Consider the following 23487-nt stretch of genomic DNA (forward strand, 5'->3'; position numbering starts at 1 on the left):
CTCTGTTTTTCCATTACCACGTGTTATAGTTGTTGGCGAGTTGTTCTGAGCTCCAAGAGCTGAGCATTAGGAACTTAGGAAACTGTGGATCTCCGAGACCTGACTGGTTCCATGGGATTTTGGCTGCAATCACAGGGGTGCAGGTGTTGGAACTGCTGACTAGAAAGAACATGTGGAACGGGCAGTCTTGAAATGGCTTTTCTTTCTTCTCTTTCCTATTTCAAGTGCAATTCTGGAGTGTTTCAGTAGTGTGAGGAAGTCAACTTTTTGATGTAGTGAGCAGAAATTACTCCTGTGATATCCAGAACCCCAAGTAATCTAGAGCTAGAGAAACCCTTTGGCATCTTTATTTGCAAAATGACTATAGAGATAGGTGTTTATAGAGGGCAGTAAAACTAATTTGTACATCTCTGAAGCAGTGTAATGAACATATCCAGTGGTGCTTAGTGCCTAGGATGTTTGATTTGAGGCCAGGAATGCCCACAAACACTTTATAGCAAGAGTTAACATTTAAAAAGTACTCAAGTTTAAATTGGTGTCTTTACATAATCAGAGCAGTAATCTTTGGAGCTGGAGTTGGCTCTGTAGGCAAATTCCTGGCGGCTCTAACAACATTTCTAAGGCTTTGAGGAGCATAAATTGAACCCGAAGAGGTGTCACGACCTGCCACCTGGACTATAAAATATAGACCAGGATGCAATAGTAACTATTTATTTCTACAGGAAACTTTTTTTACTTTTACTTTTTCTTTTATACAGCAATATAAAGCCTTGACTGTGGAAATCTAAGTTATGAGTAACAGTACCAAATATGCTGAATCAATGTAGCCAGATGCTGTAGTTGCAGTGCATCGTCAGTGGCTGATATGTACCAGTTTCTTTGGTGATTAAAATAAAAGTAGATTAAAAGTTGAATTTCAGATTCCTTAAAGTGTTTACTCTTGTTTCTCCACTTGCATCGTTCATATTTTGGGGTTGACTCTCAATGAGGAAAGCAAGAAAAGGTAGGGGAACAGGAGATGAAGTGTGGGATACAAAATCTTGGCAAAACAATATTGCTTTCTAAAATCCAAAACTTAAATTAAAAATAGACGCGTATATATATTTTTTTCTTTTACAAAAACTTTCTTTAGGAATCTTTGTCCTCTTTGAACTACGACCTTTTCCAAGACTGGTTCTGCTACTTTTTTGCCAGTAGATTTGCTTTAAAATGAGCTCTTTATCTCAAAGAGGTGCTCTCTGCTCACTCCCATTGTCTACCTAAGTGGCGTGAAGTTGTTTTATTAAAAAAAATAAATAACAAAGTTTTTCCTAAGAATGAGTCACTTAGCAAACAGGTTAGTTCACAGCCAGGGAAAGAGTTGCCTTGGCAGGAATGAATGCCATACCTTTTTAAATCCATGGCTACGCAAATACTTTACAGTGGCATAAGTTGTTGCTGCCACAGGAAGAAAAGATGTTGCTTTCGTTATTGCGTTTGTCCTTGTTTTCATGTACCCCTTGGCAGAAGAAACAGTTTTTTGGCAGCCAGGCAGTAAGCTAAGTCAAGAAAATGCTGTGGCTGAAAATAATCGGTATAATTTTGTTATGTTAGTTTCCAGCTGGAGTGATTCTCCAATCTGGTTCCCCATGTGCCTCCCCAAATGTGGTGAAGAAGCATTTAGAGGTGATACCAGGCTTAAGATTGCTTAAAATGCTCTTGAGCTGCATCCTTACAGTCAGTTTACTACTGGGAAGAGTATTCAATTCATATGATTGAATCTGAGATTGTTGAATTTCTGTTTAAATTAGGAAAAAAAAAAGGCAAGGAAAAAGAACCCAACCACAAGGAACACTTAAGCCAAACAGGCTTCAGAGTTTTTAAGCACCAAAGACCCATGATTTACGAATATTGACAATGGGACAGAAGGGACACATTGTAAAGGATGCAATTGAGATTTAATTTATTAAACACTGAGCCAGGATTTGAGTAGTAACTCTGCTTTTTGTCCACTGATCTTATCTCTGCTGTCTGTCAAGCCACTTAATCTGTCTGCTTTTCTATTTCTTCCGTTGTTTTTAATTACAAAACTGCCTGACTTGAACCGTTCATCAAAGCAGCAGTTGTACACAATGTATAGACTGGGTTCTTTTTAAGAATCTACTCATTTCATAGCTGTGTCAAAGACTGAAGAATATCAGTGTCATGTGTACTATTTACTGACACTTTGGTATGTTCAAAGTGGGAGGCATGAACTTCACACGAGTTATCAGTGTTCTTTTGGGGCAGATCGAAAGGTGTCAGGTTTTTTCCCACACCTTCCTCTCAGATGTAAAGTTGTGTTTTGACCTGGTAATTTTCCTCATCTGTTACCACTCTTTTGAAGCTTTATGTTTGTCCAAATGCATTCAGTGATTTTGACAGACTTATCTGCTTAGTGAAACACTAAGAAGCTTATTATTTTGTTAATCTAGAAAAAGTTTGTATACAATAGATGTTGGTTGTAACTGCTGCTGTTGATGTTGTTCATTATACATTCTGCTTTACTGTTAACTTGCCTTGTTCAACTTGGATAAAAGTTGGGTTATGCTTTTTCTTCCAGTTTTTTAAGTTCCTTGGGTGGAATGTTTGCTGAGTGATATGAGGGGTGAGAGGACAAGAACTTGTTTGCTGACATCCCTTATCTTACTTTTAATCCTGTTCCCATGTGAAACTAAACTCATCTTTCCCCACTGAACCTCTGGAATTCCCAAAACTCAAAAGCCATGGACAGCCCTGGTTTGCCACCTGAAGAGTCCATCAGCTTAGTCATACCAGTCTGGTCTCCCAAGGAAACCCTTCAACCTCTGGAATACTGGTTATTCTGGTGGTCATGGTTTGTGGGGAAAGACAGGTTAGGGGGGAAGCTCATAGCAGTGTTTTTCCTTGAAAGCTGTTTTTCACTGGGGTCACTGACAGCTTGTGAAATACTTGGGAACAAAAATATTTGTTAAGAATTTCAAATAAAGTTCTGCTTTGAGTACTAGGGATCTCCAGAGTATTTTTAAATCAAAATATCTAAAAACTGAGTATTTGTTGCAGAGATAGTCAATTCTATGCTATTCATAACACTGATTTGGAGAGGGAAAAGATAACGTAGATAGAGGGGAGAAACGGTAACATAAATAAATACATACACTTGGAATATGCACCTTTTTTAAAATTAATGGATTGCTTTCTGTGGAGAAACAAGGTCAGCCTTACAATTGTGACAGATAGTAAGTGCAGGGTCTTATAGAAGCAGCACTGTACTTGGTGGAAGCCAGGGGTGTTTCGGTAAAAGAAGCTGACCCTGCTTAACCCACAATTTACATAATCTTCTCATGGATAATAGAATGTTAATTGTATTCCAGTTTCTGCAAGTGCAACCTAAGTTTTAGGTAAAAGCTTCTTAGTGGTATAAGATGAAAGAAACAAATTATGAGAATGGATGCTCCCTGAGTAGCTTTTCATCTTGGAATATTCCTTACTTATGCATGCGTGAAATTTGATATGGAGATTGCAAAACGAGATGTTTTTGTCCTTATTATAATGATGTATCATTAAAACAAGGTCTTGTACAAACCAATCCAAGAGCTCTCTGGAACAGTGGAAATGAGCTGTTTAGAGTTGGGGAGTACGGAATAAGATAAAAAAGGTCTGTATTTGCAGTGATTATTTTAAAAAAGAAATCTATCTGGGATGCAAAAATCATTAATGAGAGCCAATGGCTTTTTGTTTGGAGAGAGATGATCTGTGTTGATCTGACTACAAGATCAGAGATGTATTATGATACTTGATTTTACTCAGTAATCCACTCTGTTTTTCTAAAGAGCTTTTTGAATACTTATGACCACTTGATGAATATTTGAAGCTATAAATATGAAATACATAGTGCTGTTTGTGGCACAGATGCTGGTTAACAAGAAAATCTAATACTGCTAAAAATGTTGGAAAATCAGTCATCAAATAAAATGAGTACTCTGAGTGTTCAAATTGGCTTTTAAATTTTCAAAATAAAGCTCAGCAGACAGAAGTCGTAAGGACACAAACATTTGAACATGCCCCTGTGTGTGTGTTAAGGCCATAAAGCTTTGGATTAAAACTTTTTTCCCATGTGGTCTTTTGTCTGAAACTATTGATGTGCTTTTGAGGATTTGCTTAAACTACTGAAAGGCCTTTAGGGAACTGAACCCAGACAAATCAGTCCTGAGCCGAGTGTTCTGAAGCAGAGGTGCCATCTGTGTGCTGTGAGGGGCTCCAGCTGTAGTGCAGGGTGATCCCTTGCTTCCTGGGCTGCCAGATTTAAATGCACGGTGAGACTGAGTGTAAGACACAGGCAGGACACACTGAGTTGTTTGAGCTCATGTGAGCAGCTGCAGAGTCACAGGCTGCCTGCCCCGGGTCCTGCTGGGATTCCAGGCCTTTGGGGTTGGTGGCAGGTGAGCATTTCAGCCTTGCTGCCATGCTCTATGCCCTGGCACGGTTGGAAAGGCAGGAAGGGAGCAGCTGGAAGGGAGCTGTGGTTGCTACCAGAGTGAATCCTTTGGCCTGCAGTGTGCTGCCAGAGTGTTTCTGGGGATGGTGCTGCAGGCCAGTGTAGTTGCCTCAAGGTTCAGCATTCTTAACTCACAGTGTAACAGTGAATTTTGTCTGAAGCCCTGCTTTCCTGCTGAACTGCCCCTGCAAAAGAGCTCAAGGACTTGAGGCTCTGGAGTGCTGTTAATCAGAGTGCTCCTGAGAAACCTGCAGGTGGAACACCAAATAAAACTGAAATGTTTGACATTATACCGCGGGGAGGCATTTAAACCTTAATGCTGGACAAGCAGTTTGGATATATTCTATATCAGAAAGAATTCAAAAATGGGGTAAACCAGCTGGAAGATATAAACTTTCAGGGAGATGAAACAGAGACTTCCACAAAACAAACTGACAAGTATGAATGTTTTGAGTCTTTGTCTTTTTATGTAATAGGTTCAATAAGGCTGAGCACAGTGCATTAAAATCCTTCTACGTAGCACTCTAATAAATGTACAGTAATGATGGGTATTGAAATCAATTCTTTATAAAGATTTTTGAGAAATGCATTTTTCTTTCTCCAGAGAATAACAGAATAAAATGTTTAATCACAAATGGTTATCTTTCTGTATTTGTGAGACATTGAGTAAACAGAAGAATTGATAAGCTGTGTCTCTGGAGGTAGAAATTCTCTGCAGCCTTCAGGCTGCAAGGCTTTATATTCACAAGAGTATATGGCACATGTCAAAGATGGGAGATAAACCAGAGAGAGAAGCAGAACTGGTGTTTTGCTGCCAGTGGCATCTTTAGATGAAGGAGAAAATTGACTGGGGAGTTTGGAAAAGTTATTTGCAAGACTAGTGCTTGGAGTTTGAGTAGAGGAGCAGCTCCATTTGTAGGTCAGTGCTTAAAGCCCTAAGAAGATCAGGATGATACAAATAATGTGTACTTCTAACACTGCCTTTGTAAAGATAAGGGATTTTGACCCTCCAGTTCTCCAGCAACCTTAATGGTGTTAACTATGGACACCGTTTGCATGATATTGAGATGAAATCTTTTTCCTTTAGAGCTCACTGTTGGAGCTTTCTCATGTCTTTTTTTGTTGTTGTTTTGAAACATGTTGTTTGGGAGAAGGGGATTTACTTCATTTAAAAAGTGGAGAGGCTCATCTGCTGCTTCCGCACTGCTCTGCTCTGCAAACATGCGTAGGTGACATCCTAGCAACTGGGTAGCTGTAAATTCTGAGTGGGGATCCGTCTCTGCCCTGGGTGTGTGTAAACAGTGAATTTCTAAGGAAACTGGTATGCATATGAATGGTAACCCTCTTGATAAGTTGACAAAAACTGGGAAGGGAGCGTTTTGCTATTTGCCAGCTGCTGGATGCAATGGCTACTGTTAATAATAAGAAATGTTAACTTAATCATTTAAAGAAATCTTCTGAATGAAAAGAATGCTCCAAAACCACAAGGGATACTAAGTCACCATGAAGGTAATGCCTATTGGTCTCTTTTTTTCAGAGTTTGTCTTGTATAGGGGCTTCCATTTCTTCACAAAGAAAAGAAATAAGTAGGAGAAAATTCTTTTCTGATAAGCATTTTAGTTAGTAAATTAATTAGGTGGGCGTTTTGGTTGGTTTGTTGTTGGGTTTTTTTCAAGTTTTAGAAAAAAAGAGTTCTCTGTGATTAAAAACCTAATAAAAACCTTAAGAAGTGAGCTGGTGCCCACCCAGCACAAGCTCTCATCCCCAGCTGCTGTAAGCCCGTGTTCCTTTACCAGTGGTGATCTGTACTGGCTGCTCTAGTGCTGAAAGTGGCTTTTACGTCAGTGAGGCAGGTTGTGAGAGGAGGGTATAAATGCTTCCCTTCAAGTTTTAGGCAGTGACTGAGGTGCCAGAGTCGAGGTGGATGTCTCCAAATCACCTTATCCCGGCAATGAAGGGACAAACCAGCGCTCCGAGGTGAACACCCAACCTCGGTGCTGAGTTACCGGGGTTAAGCCCGGCCTTTGTAACACCTACTCAGCCAGCAATTGCAGTTATTAAGAACAGCAGGAGGTGTCATTAGGACATAGTTGGGAGCATCCCTTTCATTCAGGGAAGGGGGGCGGGGGCCATGCGATTCATACCGAAGTGATCAGAAGATGCTTTTATCTCATTCCACAGTGTGGCAAAACCACTAGATACGTAGCCTTTTATATATATATATATATGATATATTTTATTGAAGTTTTCTGGTTGTTGTGAAGTGGTTGCTGTTGCTTCCTACAGAGAATAGCAAAGCGTGTAAATCAAGTAGTCGGGTTTTACTGAATTGTAAACCCGTGAGGAGTTTAATTTGTGCCCAGAAGGGAGGACCAGCCACTGACTGGACTGCTTGTGAGTGGAGTCGTTAATAGCTCATCGGTAACCATTAAGCAGTTTGAAAATATTTGTTCTTTGAGAGTAACCTGAGCTCTGCTGCAAGGAAAAGAAAGGAGGGGGACGGGGGGGGGGGGGGGGGGGGGGGGGAAGCATGTGGGATTAGCGGCAGGATAACAATGTCACTTAAATGGAATGTTGCCATTAAAAATTAGGGCAATTTTTCACAAGAAAATGTAATAAAAGTGTATCTTTTTGTAGTGTAGCTTTTTAAAAACACTTGATGTCGCAGTTTCATCGAATACAAAGAAACTAATTTTGATTCCTAAAAATTGCCTGGTTACAAAGCAATAATATTTTTGCCTGCCATTTGTTTAAATATAAGGAGGTGGGACTGCAGTAAGTAGAGAATGTGTGACACTTTTGCTGACTTGCACCAAATACAGTTGGTGATGATTCAGTTCACATGCAGAGTAGTACATAATGAACTCCATGTTGACAGCCCTTGTGATTTAAGTCAGAAAACAGCAAGTAGCCCTGCAAATCTTTCCACAGCCGAAGCACTGCTTCTTCAGGGACTTTCTCCCACATTAGTTATTCTGGGTCCACTTAATATTCGAGTCCTCTGCTGAGATTCCCGAAATGGTGAACACACTGTGAAACTAACTTGATGCTACAGAAATTTGGTTCTAGTTGTAGGTAGTCTGAGATAGTATGTGCGGTATTCCAGGCTTGAGTCAAAGTACTCCTGTCACCAACAGGGAATTTGGCTGAGATAGCTGGTTAATTACAGTTTTAAAGGATGACCTGTTGAGGAATTGAGAAGGATCTAAAACATTCTGCTCAATAAGAGCAGATTTTCCACTAGTTTTAGACAAGCTGCAGAGAGCTTCATGCAGAACAGTGTTTTTCTAGTGTTACTGTGGCAAGTGCTGAATTTATTTCATTTGTATTAGTATATATTCTTGTTTAAGCAGAAGATACCCTATGCTGAGGAAAAATATGAACAGTTCAATGTCTTGGTCTGTAAAGACAGGCAACAGACTCAAATAGTGGAAGAAAAGCGTGGATTTACATATATCTATGGTTTGCTTTAGGGCTTCTGTTAGGAGACTCTTGCTGGTGTTTAATTAATCTGTTATTGCCTGAAAAGTACTTTTTTCCTTAGGTGAACAGAAAAAACTTGCCCTGAACAAATTTGATTAGGCCAAAATCTCAGTATTTTCATTACACAATGTTTCTGGGTTCTGTGTGTATGCTTCCCTTCTATTCCCCCTGTTCTCCCCAATACTTGGAAATAAATAACTGTGTGAGAACTTGCTTAGGCAGGCTCAGTTTACCGACTAGTTTTTATATTTTGTTTTGAACTGTGATATATCACGTTGGATTTAAGTGAGGCATGAAGTAAACCAATGATTAGGATTGCAAAATTAAATATAAAATGTTTGAAGATCAGGGTAGAGGAAGGTGGCAAAAATTACACATGCAACTTTACTTACTTAGATATTACTTGCTGATTAAACCTGATTATTTTTGAGAATATGAATTTGGCTGACCCAGAATTTTGAGAGTTGGACTAAATCTGCTAATTAGTTGCTCACTAAAAATATACTTAGAAAGTAAGCCCATTTCTCAAGTTGTGAATGTATAAATATTAGGATAAAAAGATTGCAAGATGATAGCATTGTGGAAATAAAGGAATCCTTAAGCTTCTTGCAGAGTAAGCATAAATCCTTTCTGCATTTCTTTGCATTTAAAAATATTTCTTTTCAAGACCATGACTTGTACTCCAACTTACTAATTTATTAATGTATTTTATTACATTTAGGCATTTTAGGTATAACTGTTAAACTATTCTTTCTGTTTATTGCTATAAAAGAGTTCATAGCATGAAAAATGCATACTGTGTAGAAACTTCTCAGTGCTACTTATATGCCTTCTCTTTAAAAAGAACTGCTTAATTTTTTAGATCATCACTGTAAAAATGATGTTTCCTTGGGGGCCAGTGCTAAGTTTTTTCATGAATTATGTATGAGCATATGTGATGGCTTTTTGCACCTAGAAGTGAGTTTTATGAACTTAGTTTTGTAAATGCATTATCTAAGTGCTATTTGTTCAAGTTGCTTGCCCCAAACTATGTCCTGGTAGCTGTTAAAAGCACTTGCTAATGGAATGCTATATCCTAATTCAATAGGCTTTGCTACCTGGTTCAAAACTGGTGAATTGCCTAGATATCAAACAGTAGTAAATTCATAAGCAATTTCCTGTACTTGGCTCTGAAAATTTTCCAGTGCGTTAGTTATCGCAATTGTACTAGCAGTGTTTCCAGTTCTGTTGAATTTCAGTGAGTAAGGAGATCCTAAGAGGGAAAATGATAAAATGGCATTTTAACACTGTTGTGCTTCCTGTGGGGTGTACATTTGCCTTTAAGAAAAGCAGCCATCAAAAAATATGAGGGGGAAAAAAGGTCCATATTATATTTTCAGAAGCTAAATTTTGTGATTCTCCTACTACTGGAATTAGAATAGAAAGTATATCTAGAAGATGGTAATTACCACAATAAACCTGCCTGATGAGTACTTAAACCTTTTATATTTTCAGAAAAAAGCCAAAGGCCAGCTGCTGTTTGAACAGATCATGTATCATCTGGACCTTATAGAAAGCGACTACTTTGGATTAAGGTTCATGGATTCCGCACAAGTGGCGGTGAGTAGCAGTGCTCTTTTTTTTAAGCAACAGTCTAAAAGTTAAATCTTAATATTGACAGAAATCCTATAAGAAAGCTGCCTTTTGCAAGTTAAGTTTTGTGCAGAAGCTCTATGGTGTGTTAGTTTCAGTGTCCCTGAGTTTAATTCCACCTTCAGCACTAACATATTACAATGCTGTTGTCTCTTCCTTTCTTGTCTTTCATGTGTTTCTGTCACACCTCCTGTTGTCACTGGGCAGGCTGGTCCAGCAGGACCCCAGAGTCTGGCATCATCTAGAAACTCATGGTGCTGCTGATGCAGAGAGAAAGGGGCAGAACTAGAGTGTGTGCTTGGCCCTTTGTTGTTCTACAGAGTGGAGAAAGGTTTCCTTTGCCAATGCCATCAACGTTCTCGTCAGCAAAAGTCATCTTGTTAATGTTTGCTTGCAGGAGGGGGTATACCTTTGATTTGTTCAAATTAGTTGTTACTCAGACCTGCAGCTAGAAACTGCTGGGAGGATATAGGTGTGTTTGTATGTACCAGATAGTTTGAGTAGAGGGTTCTTCCAAGCCCGCATTTGTGTTTTATTGTGTGTTTGTAAAAATGTGAAGGGTTTTGACAACAGAAGCAGAGCATTGTTTGTCAGAAACAACCACAGTTCTTTCACCTGGGGGCTGTGCAGTTTTCTAAAGATTCTTCTTAGAGCCGAGTACTTAATCCTGCCCACAAGGATAGCTCCAAGTTGAGTGAGCTGTTAGGCAAGGAGTGGTTTTTTCTCTGTCCTGCATCCCTATAACTTAAGCCTGTATTCACTTAGCCCAGCATCCCCAGGTAGAATGAGATCTGAGTTTTCATACTGTATATGTCAATCTTATTTGTTAGATCTATGACCTAACATCTTCTGTTTTTCAAAGACACTTCAGAATTATTTCATGATTAGGTTGGCAAAGGGGAAGCACAGGCAGTTTCTGCTGAGCCAAACATCTGAATTGTTCAAGGTCAGCATGGAAAATGGACGTAGTGACTTATATTCCTTTGCTTATGTGAAGGTCCGTGTCCAAAACAATTTGAAGGTGATCTTATAAGTGTTACAGCTTTGTACAATGGCAGAAAACTCCACAAGCTTAAATCTTTGAAAGAAGCTTTGGACACAGTACACTGCCCCAAAACACATTTATAACCTGGTGGCTTCTTTTCAAAGAAGCGATCAGATTTTATATTTAGCTTGTAATTGTAGAGAACATTCTCTTTAGAGAAGATCACTGGTGATCAAGATCTGAAGCAAACTTCATGGCTAGTGGGATTAGCTGTTGCTGGGCTGCAGTTCCCAGTAGTGAAAACTGGTCTTAAACCTCTTGCAGAACAGAGACATTCAACACTTAGGAGGAAAAGACCACTACAGTAGTGGAGGGATGGCATTCAGAACCATGCATACCAATAGAAATGAGAAAACAGCTCATTGCACACCATTTTATATTTATAAAAATCATGTTAAGCCTGCGCAGTCCAGGATGTTGGGTATTGATAGTGAGTGACTCCATTGCATTTATCTTTTTGTACCCATATGTTTTAGGTATCCTGACTTCTGAAGTATTTCCACGTGTCTAGGATCTCATAGAGTGGGTTAGCTTTAACTGGTGAAACTATCTGTATGATAAATGTTTTTCTCCTGCTGATGTTAGCAAATAAGGCCATTGCATCTTGAAATGGGGAAATAAGAGTTAATCTTTTCTGCCTCAGCAGTGGCTGTTGGCTTGCTTTTGTCCAGCAAATTGTTACTTCCAGTCCTGACAGCACTTGATTGAGTATTTGATACTGCACAGTCTACCAGGTACAGGGGATTTCGAGCTTGGTTTGCTTCCTTTTTTTAACTATCTGTGACTGAAAAGCAGCAGAGTAGAGATAACAATCTGTTTAAACTGGACCTTAATGATGTACTGTGTATAACGAAGCAGAAAAGACTGGATTTTGCCAGAAAAGCTGAATGCAACAGCCAGAGATAATTAATTGCTTTGAGAAATGAAGAACTGTTGCGATAGCAGCCATTCCTGCTAAGAGGAGCTGGCGAGTTCTAGCAGAAACCCAGTCTGCAGCTGGAAACAAAGACAGAGACTAATCAAGTGACTTGTCAAAGATTATTCAGGAGACCTGTTAAATAAACAGTGTAAGAATCAAGTCCTTACTGTGGACAGAATTGTCCACTAGCTCTGAAGGAGTTAGTCTTTCTGCTACCCCATTTAAATCTAAGTATATTACTGAACTAGTAGTTACACTTGCTGGCATAAACTAGCAACATGTAGTTAAACAAAAATTTGAGAAATTTCCCACTTGTTTTGACTACAAATGAGTTTTCAGTAGATCCATTTTGAACACTAACAGATTGTTGGGTTTTTTCTTTTCTGCTACTGAAGTGGTCACTAGTTTGAGTTTATGATGCACTGGGGCTTGGGGGGAGCACAGTATAAACTCTTCCTGACTTTTTGGATTTTAATATTCAAATAATAGCTTTTTTAAAGAAGTTCTTGAAACAGTTGAATTGAATGAAAGAGTTGTTGTTTTCTTGTGATTTCTGTATTCTTTGTAGTCTGATGGTTAGGAATGGATTCCCTCTTCCAAGTAATAGGCAGGAGATGGCAAAAAGAGCTGTTTGCAAGGTTATCCACCATATATCAGACTTGGTCTGGCAGCCAAGGGAACAGGTTAATTTGAGTTACAGTGAACAGTGCAGCATGTCCTGTGATGCAAAAGATGAAGATTCCTGGTAACTTGTTGGTCTATTGGACTTTTCCTCCAGCAATACTTGAGAGATGTTCTAGTGCTTAAGAGGCACTGAACATTCAAGCAAATTTCTAATGCAAACCTACAGGTTGCAAGCATGAGGTACTTGCTTTTCCTAATGGAATTCTACAACACATTGGTTTGTTACTCTTGCAGTTTTATTTGATGTAGTGCTTAATGCTGAAAATTATTTGCATAGCATTGCACTAAGTATGAACCCATTAATTCCATAAATTATGGGACCAGTTTTAGCCTCACTGTCTTATTAAACAAACCTCATTTACACAAACTTTTTGAAAACCCTTGCTGGGTTGAAATTTTGATATTTTTTTTTAATGTGGTTTTTTTTTTTCAATTTCTGCAGCAGCAAACTATTTTAGTAAGGACTTCCAGTACCCTGTGCAGTCTGTTGTTTGTATTGCCTTCTGTTTAGCAAACTTTATCTCTGGATTTCAGCAGTAGGCTGTGCTGAGCAAACTCTCATCAAGAGTAAACTTTTTTGCCAGGTCCACTTGAATTCCATTTTAATCACTTAGAATAAATCTCAAATTTCTTGACGTCTGTGTCTGTTCATTTTTGTGTTGGTTTGGTGGTTTGGGGTTTTTTTTTGTTTCGCCCCCACCCCCATTTTAAATCAGTTCTGTTTCCCTTCTCCCATGCACATCCTCACCATTCAGACAGAGCTCCTGTGAGCAGCAGTGGTAGGAGCTGAGCAGAATGAAGTGCTGTCGGTGCCTGTCGTGGGCCTCTTGGTTGCCTTCCCATGGAATGTGGAGGAGATGAGAGAAAACGGGAGGGAGATGAAACAGGCGGGCACAGCCTGTCCTGGAGCCTAGAAAGGACTCTCTTTGTCATTCCTGCATCTAAATCACCTGCAAGCCTCCGAGTTGGTAGTTTGTATATTTTTGTGGTGGAGGAAGCAGTAAGCAGGCTGTCTCTTACAGAGAGTTTATGGAATAGGAAAAAAGATTATGATTTTCTGAAAGAGAGAAATATCGACTTCATTTCCCTGGTAGTGTAAGCAAAATAGACGTAAATATTTACTTCATTCTTCCTTTAGCTTCCTGCTTTATTTTAAAAATTTATTAGATACATTTCAGATAACTTTCTGTAGCCACTTTGTTTTAATAGGTAATGAGAGCATTTTCAACTGTGTGCACAGCAGCAGCAGATGGTTCAGTTGTTCTGATCTGCAGCTAATAGAGCAATCACTGCACATCCCGGCTGTATTACAGGCTGACTTCACACACTCTCTGCAGAAGGCAGGGCTGTTCTGAAGACAGGAATGTGTTTGCACTTGGCATTGCAACCTGAAAATACCGGTTCTTTTTCATACTACTGTTGCTTTTCTGTCCTCTATGGGGCCCTCTGTGAACTTCATGGCACATAATTTAAAAAAAGGAGTGTTGCTAAGTATATAATTTATCTGTATTAGTTGCAAGGTGACATTTGGGATTGATCAGATGAGGTGGTGTTCCCTGGGCATGGTGAACCGTGCAGGACATGGTGTGTTAGGCAGTTTGCTCTGGCTCTTGAGTCAATGCAATTATGTTGAATTAGGGTGCCGTGTTTCCTGTTTAACTGAGTCACCTCCTTTGGAGGAGGGAGCTGTTGGCCATGCACAGCATTGGGAAGATCTCTCCCACTAGCCGTGTGTTAGATTTCCAGCTTTAACTTCTGGGCTAAACCATCCAGCACTGTGATAATATACAATTATTTTGGGAAGCAGAGTGTATATGTGTAGGTGTTTCTCTCAATCTGCCATCTATAGCTTCTTTTTCTCATGCTGTTGTACACAGTAGAAGTGAGGCCATTATTTTGGCTTCATGTGTAGCTTATAATTAGCATTAGTAGGTGAGGCAGTAACTTCTGTCCGCTCGTGATAGTTGCTAAAATGTCACCTGTGAATAGATTTTTGAGAATTAGGTAGAGCTGAGCCTAATGTTGGGACATAGATGGCTTTGCTTTTACTGCACTTGAGTCATCTAAAGAAAATGCCTGGAAGCCAACAATATTTATTTTGTCTCTCCCCTTCCTGCCTCAAGTAAACATCACACACAACTGAGTGCCAGAGTCTCCAGCTATGATTTATGCCTCTCTTGCACATTGTCACTGGCTGACCTACTAACGTGTGAATTAAGTGTTTGTTTGGACAGGATGAAAATTTTAGTGAAGTGGTTTGTTAGAATGGTTTTCTTTTAAGTAGAAAACACATTCTTGAGGACTGGCTTTAAATAAGGTACTACAGGATGTTGTTCAAAACTGACATTTTGTATTACAAACTTTGAGCGAAAGAATCTTCAGTGAGCACAGAGAGAGCTGTGAATTGTGAAAGATTTGGATTAGATTGTTTTAACAAACTACTTGTTATTCCAAGATGGTCTTCACTAACAAATAGGGGTTTTTTTCCTTTTTTGTTCTTTCTGGGAGAATTCTTTATTGATAATTCAGTGAAATTAATTTATTTTTCAGCATTGGCTGGACAACACAAAAAGCATTAAAAAGCAAGTTAAAAGTAAGTGTCCTTTCCATTTTCTCTTGGGGTCTTGACATACAGGAAGCACAGAGTTGGAATGGGTGGTGGGGGCAGTGTCCTGTGAGGGGTGATGAGACCCAGTGACAAAAGCCCCACATGGTGCTACTGATTGTTTATTAACCTCTTCCCTCTGTAGCTCATATTACTTTATTCTAATGTTCTTAATTGAACATGTTATAGGCTCATTAATTATAGGTAAAGTGGAGTCAAGACAGCTGAAGATGTTTTAGTGTTAGAGATTGTTATCCTGACTGTAGGAAAATGTGTCTTGGAGCCTCCATCCCTTGGGGCAATCCTGAATGCCCAAATCTGTGTTCAGTCCACCAAGTACTGACCTGCTGCACAAGCCTTTAGCGTGGCCCGGTTGTTTCAGTGGTGTGGCTTGGGTAAGCTGTGGCATCGCCTGATTGTTGTTCAGCAGTTTCCTTGCTCTGCACTGTGGGAAGTCTTCAGGGACTTGTGGTGCTGTGTTAATACAACAGAGGTTTTGGAAGCACTGAGAGAAATTCCTCCTGTCAAATGCAAGAATCAGCAGAGCGCTGCACATTTTTAAATAACTGTTAATCCATCCTTTTGCTGAATTAACTCTTTGCTTTCCAGAAAAGATGATTCTTCAGTAGAAGGATCTCCTAAGTCCCTATAAAATATGTCTAAACTTTTGTGGAATAGAAGGGCCTGAGATGTCAGCAGTGAGTATTTTCCAGAGCCCTGGGAAGGTGTTGCAGAAACTAACAGCGTACCTGAGGGTTTAGTCAACTGCAGAGCCAAGATGCACAGCTTTCTTGGTGATGGATAGTCCTTAAATATAGGGATTAACCTAGATTCATGTGCTCGTGGCAGGTTAAGTTAATGTGATACGACTGTTGGGTTGGCTTGTAACTTTTAAAACTATTTCATGTGCATATTTGTGTCCTTTCACCCTGACGTTCTTCATGGATTTCCCTGTCACACAGGAATTCCTGCCTTAAGACTTTGTGGTAGGACATAGCCAACCAATTTCAGTCAGGTTTTGTGATGTGATTCTGTGTAATAAAGACATGTCTCATCCAGTAACTGTTACTGCTGTCTTGAATGAATTCTGCTTCGCAGTTGGCCCGCCGTATTGTCTGCATTTTCGTGTAAAGTTTTACTCATCAGAGCCCAATAATCTACGTGAAGAGCTAACAAGGTAAGAGGGATTTTATGTGAGAGAGAGGTACCCAAATAAGGCCAGGAAAATGCTTTGTGGTACTTATTGAAACAGTTGTATGATGTTTCAGAGAATTCCTTAGAGCTGCTTGCTAACTTGGCTTTTTGTAAATGCTGCCCTCTTTTTGTAATGTACCTATCTTGAAATGAATGAGCTGTGACACAAAGAGCACTAAATATTTATATATTACTTAATGCACTGTTTTTCATTATACAATTCTGGCAACTGATCTGAGTAGCTTATACACAATGGACAGAGGTTTTTACTGAAGAGAACAGACATTACTGCTCTGTCTTCATTCTTCTTAAGCTGTATTTAGTTTCAACTGCATTCAGTCATCCTGTCTCTAGGCAGAAAAGCATTGAATTGCAAGTTAGAGCTTCTCTTCGGCAAAAGTGAAGTTCAGTGAGCATTTCATTGCTTGTGTGGTCTTTGTAGAGTTTATGGAAAGGGAAAATAGTGTTTTACTGCCATGTTGACAAGTGAGTTGACAGTACTGTATGTGTAGGATTGTAGTATCAGGTGAGCAGCAGTTTCTCTTGATTAAAGCATTTTACAGATCCATTCATAGTATTGTTGGACTGAGACATACTTGGGGTATTTCGAAAGAGAATACAACAAACTGTCTGCAGTATCTGTTATAAAAGGTGATGTTTCCTTGTATTATTGCCACTGCTGCTGATCCCTTAAGTTATGTTTTTGTGATAGCTGTGGACATTTAGTACCCTAAGCCATTTGTAAGGGCATGAAGTGTATTTGTTTGTTGTTCAGGTATATGTCTGTGTGGATCTTGGATCTGCACTTTAGCCAAATCCCTGGGAGTGCTACCAGGGAGATTATAGTAGCATTACCCCTTACAGCGATATGTACCCTTTGCAACTTCATATTTACATGTGGTAACATAATGTGATAACTGCTGCTTTTTAATGCTTTCCTGCCGATCTGAGAAGAATGTTTTACTTCCCCATTCATGTTAATGAATAAACATTTAGCTCTCTTTAAAAACAGTAACTGTAAGCAAAATTTGGACCGACATCTGTATCTACCGCTATGAAATATTTTCATTCACCTTTGACTGAGTTCTGCCAGTCAGACTTTGCTATACAGGTTTTACCAGGGCAGACCTGAAACCTGAGGGCTTTTAAACCCTGTCTGCCTGCTTAGCTAATCCCCCCAGAACAGGAGAGCAAGTCTTCCTTCTGTCTTGAGACAGTTTGACACCTTAAAGAAGCAGAAGCAGTGGGAAGCAGAGCTTTGCTATGGGGTATCGGTGTCACTGGGGCCTTCCTGAGGGTTCCACCCTTGTGCAGCAGGACACCCACTGGAGCCAGTTTTCAGCTTCCAAGGTGCAGCTTGCTCATGTTCTGTGGCAGCTTCCCTTCAGATGCCGCCAGTCAGAGGTCATGTAACACAGCATGGGAAGTGCTTGAATTGTTCGCAAGTGTTATGTGGCTGATAAGCACATACTGGTCACACCCACTGTACACTGTGCTCATTCTTTCCATATCTAGGGTCAGGACCAAACATGTAGGGGCTAGTGTTCGAAAGGCTTTGGATAATAAATGATTTGGCAAAGTATTTGTGAATTTCTGTGAGACCTGTAGGAAAAACACCTGCATCTGTTTTGTGTCTGTGTGTGTAAGCATGAGGAGACACAGGCACACGTTGAAGCAGAAGCATTGTCTTTGGTGTTGTGTAAGGCTTCTGGGCATCTCTGCTAGAATTCAAAGTGGATACTGTCACAGATGCCAGTGCTTTATCCTTGATGACAGTTCTTCTCTTGTCAGAGGAAGGCTGGGTACTATAATGGAGCAAAGGAGCTGCTCTTTGTGGGTATTGGATTGGAAGAATTGGTGTTGCACACCAAAGGGATTTGTATTCAATATTCGCCCAATTTTTAAGTGAGAAGAGTACAGAATAAGCAAGGCAATGAAAGAAAACTGGCTCTAAACAGTAAAAAGTTGGAAAGGCTACAGCCTACTCTTTATTTTTTCCTCACTTTGCAGTCAGCTTTTTGGGTTAGATTTTAACTAAGCAATCCCTATTAGAAGCATTTATTTTTGCGAGACTTTAAAATAACCATTCTCTTATGAGATTGGTATGTCTATGAATAATGAAGGAAATGCGGAAGATGCAAGTCTGGTTTTGCCCAAGTAGGACAAAAGAGAAAGAAAATAATATTTACTTGGGTATCCTGTTTCTTTTTTGATGCAACACTGTAGTTCAACTTTTGACAACTTCTCATTTTGGGTTTCCTTCATATGAAATCCATGCAAAACACACAAACCCAACTGATGAGCCTTGAAAGGTCATAGTACAGTTTCTTTAGTCTTGAAAACCCATGTAAAGAGTAGAAAACATTTTTATTTGTCAAACTCTAACTTACTCCTGTTGGCTGAGTGACATATTAGAACTATTAGTCAATGACTTATTTCTTATTTAATCCTGCAGGTATTTATTTGTTCTGCAGCTGAAACTGGACATTCTTAGTGGAAAGTAAGCAGCCTTTTAAACAATACAGTGTGTCTAGCATGGAATTTATTAAACTTTTATTTGATAATTAGTAAGTTTTTCTTAGTAATGTTATTTTTTCTCTAAAATACTACTTTTCTATGCATGAATATCAGCAGAGGAATGCTTAAATAATGTAATGCTTGTCTCCTGTTAATTTGTTGAAAATCTACTAATTCTTTTTCATTTTCTTATCGCAGACATTACTGTCAGTTATATAAGTTGTCTGCTAAATAGTGTCAGTTCAGGCTTTAACAATGCATTTTTCTTACGGCAGATTGGAATGTCCTTTTGACACAGCCGTCCAGTTGGCAGCTTATAACATGCAAGGTGAGTAGGTACAAGAGGGGAAGGATGAAGTTTCATGAGCAGCTCTTATTAACTCTTTTAATCTGTCCTTGTTATATACAGAAAATAGATTCTGCCCAGACAATAGTGATCCAGTGTGAAACGCAGCTCTTTTTGATTGTCGCTGTGCTGAGAGCATATGCAGAAAATTACTTATTTTCTCTGAAACAGAACAAGGAGGTTCAGATAATAAACAGCTTTGCCCTAAACTTGTTTTCTCGAGTGCTTATGTGCAAACCTGTCCACTTTCACATGAGTTATGAGGTCTACAGTCTTCCTGAATTGCTTTGATGTAGTAACACAGCTCACTTTTATTTCATCGTATGATTTTTTTGTTGTATTTTTTGTTGTCCAAATGAGGTACAAAATTGGTTTTGTTCTGCACTCAGCTGAAAAGTCCTGTATATAAAATATCAGATTTTGACTTCAGCTTATTTGTAGGAACATCTTAGTGCCACGTGTCTCATGCTCATACTTGAGCATTCACGGTTGAACTGTGCTCGTTGATATTTCAGGTCCTTGTTCAGCCACAAGACGTGACATACTGTCTTTTTTCTCAGCTGTACTGCACCACGCTCAAGCCAGCTGAGACTTTATCAATGAGCTGTCTTTAACTTTTGATTCTAGCTGAGAATCCAGCATCCATGGCTTTGCTGAGAGCTGTGTCTGACCCTAAGTTGCTTTTACATCACTGATCTTCCTGGCCAGTGTCTTCTGTTGTTTGGATGAGGGTGTGATTTTAACGAATATGAAGTTTACTGTGGTTTCAAGCAGGAAAGCTCACAGAAGAAAGAACCTTGAAGTTTTACAAGTGTCTGCTAGAGTAGGCTTTTGGGTCCTTATTGGAGGATATAGATATATGGCCTTACTCAACCCAGTTAGAGTCTGCAAAAAATCCTGGAACCTCTGCTGTAAAGCTGACGTACAGTCCTGTCTGATGAAAAGGCAATTTGGAGATGTGCCATGTGTTTGTGCTGCACAAATTCTCTACACCACATTCATCTTGTAAATCAATGCACTGTTGTACTTACTCTGCAGGAGTTAGGTAACAGAACTAAATCACTGAAATTCTTTCTGTTACAAATATTTTCCAAAACACTTTTTTTTTTTTCAGGCAGGAACTCCTAATGGCCCTAATCATGTTTAGGTATAGAGGGCTGGGACTAAACTGTGAAGCTACCTGCCTTTTAGAAAAACAGTTAGAATACATTCCATAGTTAAAAATATTAGCATTGTTAGAGCCTGAAGATACAGGTTCAGTGAAGAAGTTTTAGGAAAAACAAAGTGATCTAATTAGGCCATATGTCTGTTGCTTTTTTTGCTGGTCTTTTCTTTCCTCTCTCCACAATGAGGTCCGTAGCAGGGCTTTAATCTTACTGTCTGACAGCTGTGTACTTTTATTTAAATCAGCTGGAACCTAAGCTGGCTTTGACAGCATTCCTTTCAAGAGAAGCAGGCATTTTAGTGGGAGTAAATTATTATAGAACTACAGGCTTCCTCAGTCAGCATTAAAAAAAAAAAAAAAGGAGGGGGTGAAAAGACTATTATTATGCTTGCAGTGTTCAGAAATCCAAGAAACAGGTTTTTAGATCATTTGTCACTTCTGTACCTATGGAATCCTGTGTGCACTTATTTGACTTCTCCAGGTCTTCACTAAGATGTCTGGGTTTTTTCCTACACGGGCATCTGTAGTTCCTTTTTTCAGAGAGAGCAGTTATTGGCCTGGATCAGACTCCCAAGGTTCAAATTACAGAATTATTCCTAATTTTTTGGATATGAGCTGAACATTAAGAAGCAACTTGAAATCAGTGGGAGGAGCAAGTGCTTAGTGACTCTGAAAATCAAGACTTTTTTTATGGGGGTCCAACTGTGAGTTTCAGCATTTAGGCACATATCTGTCTTTAAAAGCTGGACTTTCCACATCTGTGGAAAATGGAGGTTGTGCTTTTGATGTGGCACACCCATTGACTAGTATGTTCCAATATACTCTGTAAATAGCATCTCTCACTGCCCCTCTGAGATGAACCATGTGACTGACCCTGTAGGACATTTATTATGTTCTGAGATGAAAAGGAGAGCGACAAATAACAGCTGCATGACTGTGCCCTGACACAGAGTAATTTTAGCAGGACAGGGGGATATTGAATCATAAAACCAGAAACTGATCTTTAGAATGGACAGATAGTTTTATGAAAACTGTCAGAACTGGTTTTGCATTTTATAAATCTCAAGAGATTTGTTGTTTTAATAATTTAAGGCAAAATTCCATTGCAGCTTTAGTCAACTAAAGATGAGTTTCAAGGATGGTGATAAATTTTCTTTATAGGAAGCTTGTTAAGGAATATGTCAATAGCACTTAGTAAAAATTAACACAAAACTTTTGTGCAGACCACACAGCCATTTGTTCAGTGTCCATAATTTCCCTGTCAAAGAAGGTGACACTTCAAAAATAAGGAGAACTGGAGGAGAAGGAGGAATGCAAGAAGAAATTTAGTATTTTAAATTAACTAGAGAAGTTCCACTGTATGCGGAAATATCCACTGTGTCTGTTGGGAGCAGTGTTTAACCATGCTGTTCTTTTGTAGCTGAACTTGGAGACTATGATCCTGCTGAACATGTCCCTGAACTGGTGTCTGAGTTCAGGTTTGTTCCCACTCAGACTGAAGAGATGGAACTAGCTGTTTTTGAGAAGTGGAAGGAATGCAGGTACTAGATCTTCCAGTGAATGATACCCAGCTGTTTGCACTGATTTTTCTGTGAAAAGAATGTATTAAAAAGATGCTGCTGACTTTTCTTATGTGGTTTTGTTCAGAAATATAATTTTAATATGGTACTGTCATATTTTGTAAGTGGATAGAATGTGAAAAATGAAGCTTTTCAAAGGTCTGAGTAAAATGATGAGGTACAAAACCTTGAAATGCAGGAAATTTTGCAGCCGTGGTTCCAGATTAAAACTTACAGAAGTGACCTTGGTGTTCATGACAGCACACAAGTGTCAGCAGTGTTTGGGTTTTTCACAAACTTTTGCAAAGTTCTTTTCCTCTTTTCTCATATACCGGTTTTTCCTTTCTGGCTTTTTCAGGCACCTTCCTAACAGCAAAAATTTTATTTCAGGGGACAAACACCAGCGCAGGCTGAGACTAACTACTTAAACAAAGCTAAGTGGCTGGAAATGTATGGTGTAGACATGCACATAGTCAAGGTATGTTTAGCCACAGCGTGGTGACCTTTGGAAATGATAACGTTGGCTTCATGCTGCATTTCAACATGGGTTTTACTTTGACGGGGGGAAAAAAAGGAATATTGTACTCATGCAATCTCTGCAACAAGTGATCTGGCTTTGTGTCAACATTACACTCTTTGGTATACATTTCTAGAGGGTATCTCTAGTCCAGGCATATCTGCACTGTGTTAAATATGTGATTGGTGTGGCAGTATGTGCTACAGTTTGTATTTAACTAAGAGTTTTGTGAAAAATCCTAGTAATTAAAATTGGCTGGGGTCCAGTCAGCTACCAGTTGAAGAACTACAAGTAAAAATAGATCTCCTGTGGAGAAGGAAGTGCAATGAATTGCATAAGGAGGTCCTTATTACACAGACAAATCAAGAAACTTTAATTTTCCACTTTAGTCATCCTTATCGAAGAGTTGTAAACAGGAGAAATTCAATGCAGTTTTATTAGCAGATATGTGTTTAATTGTAACACTGGGCAAATAAACTACATGATCCACTGGAGTAAATTGGATAAAGGGTCAAACACTAAAATGAATATAATCTGTATTTTCTGGCAATTAGGCAAGAGACGGCAATGATTACAGCCTGGGACTGACACCTACAGGAGTTCTTGTCTTTGAAGGAGATACAAAGATTGGTTTGTTTTTCTGGTAAGCTCTCTGATGTATGTTAAAATGTATTTTAGATTTTTACTCTTTTGTGATTTTTTGCAATAACAGAAGAAAAATTTATGTTTGGGATATGAGAGCACTGTGAATATTAGGTACCTTCTCAGTGAGTTCCTGAGAGAGTTAGACATAACCTGCACTTTCTGTTCATCTTGCAGGCCAAAGATAACAAGGCTTGACTTCAAGAAAAACAAACTCACTCTGGTTGTTGTTGAAGATGATGAACAGGTGGATATATATCTGTTTAGTTGTATCTCAGTCTTGGTTATACAGCACTAGTTTACATACTCCTGATCTCTATATTTCATTTCTGAGAATTAACGTGGATGCCTGCGAGATCTTTTAATGTGACTTGGTGGGGGAGGCGGGAAATGAAGGGACTTAAGTAAAAAGTAAATGGACTTAATTACTTTTTTTCTCACCTGTTTTTCAAAGTGGAATGCCTTGTGAAACTAGACCAGATACTTTGGAAAGAGTGTGCATTGCACAAAAAATTTTAGAAAAAGGCCATGTACCACATTTAGTGGAATTAATTCCTTAAGCAGGTTCCAGAATTGTTCCCATGGGAAAGAAATTGCATAGAGCGGAGACAATAAAAAAATGAGCATTGGTAATTTGAGGAGATCCAATCTGGAAGTGAAACCATGTTAGCCTGATTGAGAAAT

At 39.1% G+C, this 23487-nt stretch overlaps 1 protein-coding gene across 3 annotated transcripts in view; it reads left to right on the forward strand.

Annotated features, from left to right (window-relative positions):
- Nucleotides 1-23487, forward strand: part of EPB41L5 (erythrocyte membrane protein band 4.1 like 5) — a 57116-nt gene that overhangs the window by 1962 nt on the left and 31667 nt on the right. For all 3 annotated transcript variants that reach the window (XM_027636532.1, XM_027636531.1, XM_027636533.1), the window contains 9 exons: nt 9473-9577; nt 14809-14851; nt 15962-16040; nt 18513-18557; nt 18850-18902; nt 21506-21626; nt 22035-22122; nt 22716-22804; nt 22981-23050. In XM_027636532.1, the coding sequence (XP_027492333.1) occupies nt 9473-9577; nt 14809-14851; nt 15962-16040; nt 18513-18557; nt 18850-18902; nt 21506-21626; nt 22035-22122; nt 22716-22804; nt 22981-23050 (693 nt within the window). The remainder of the gene's footprint in view (nt 1-9472; nt 9578-14808; nt 14852-15961; nt 16041-18512; nt 18558-18849; nt 18903-21505; nt 21627-22034; nt 22123-22715; nt 22805-22980; nt 23051-23487) is intronic.

Source organism: Corapipo altera, unplaced genomic scaffold (assembly GCF_003945725.1).
Source record: "Corapipo altera isolate COAL_440 unplaced genomic scaffold, ASM394572v1 45, whole genome shotgun sequence".
In the NCBI taxonomy this organism is placed as follows: domain Eukaryota; kingdom Metazoa; phylum Chordata; class Aves; order Passeriformes; family Pipridae; genus Corapipo; species Corapipo altera.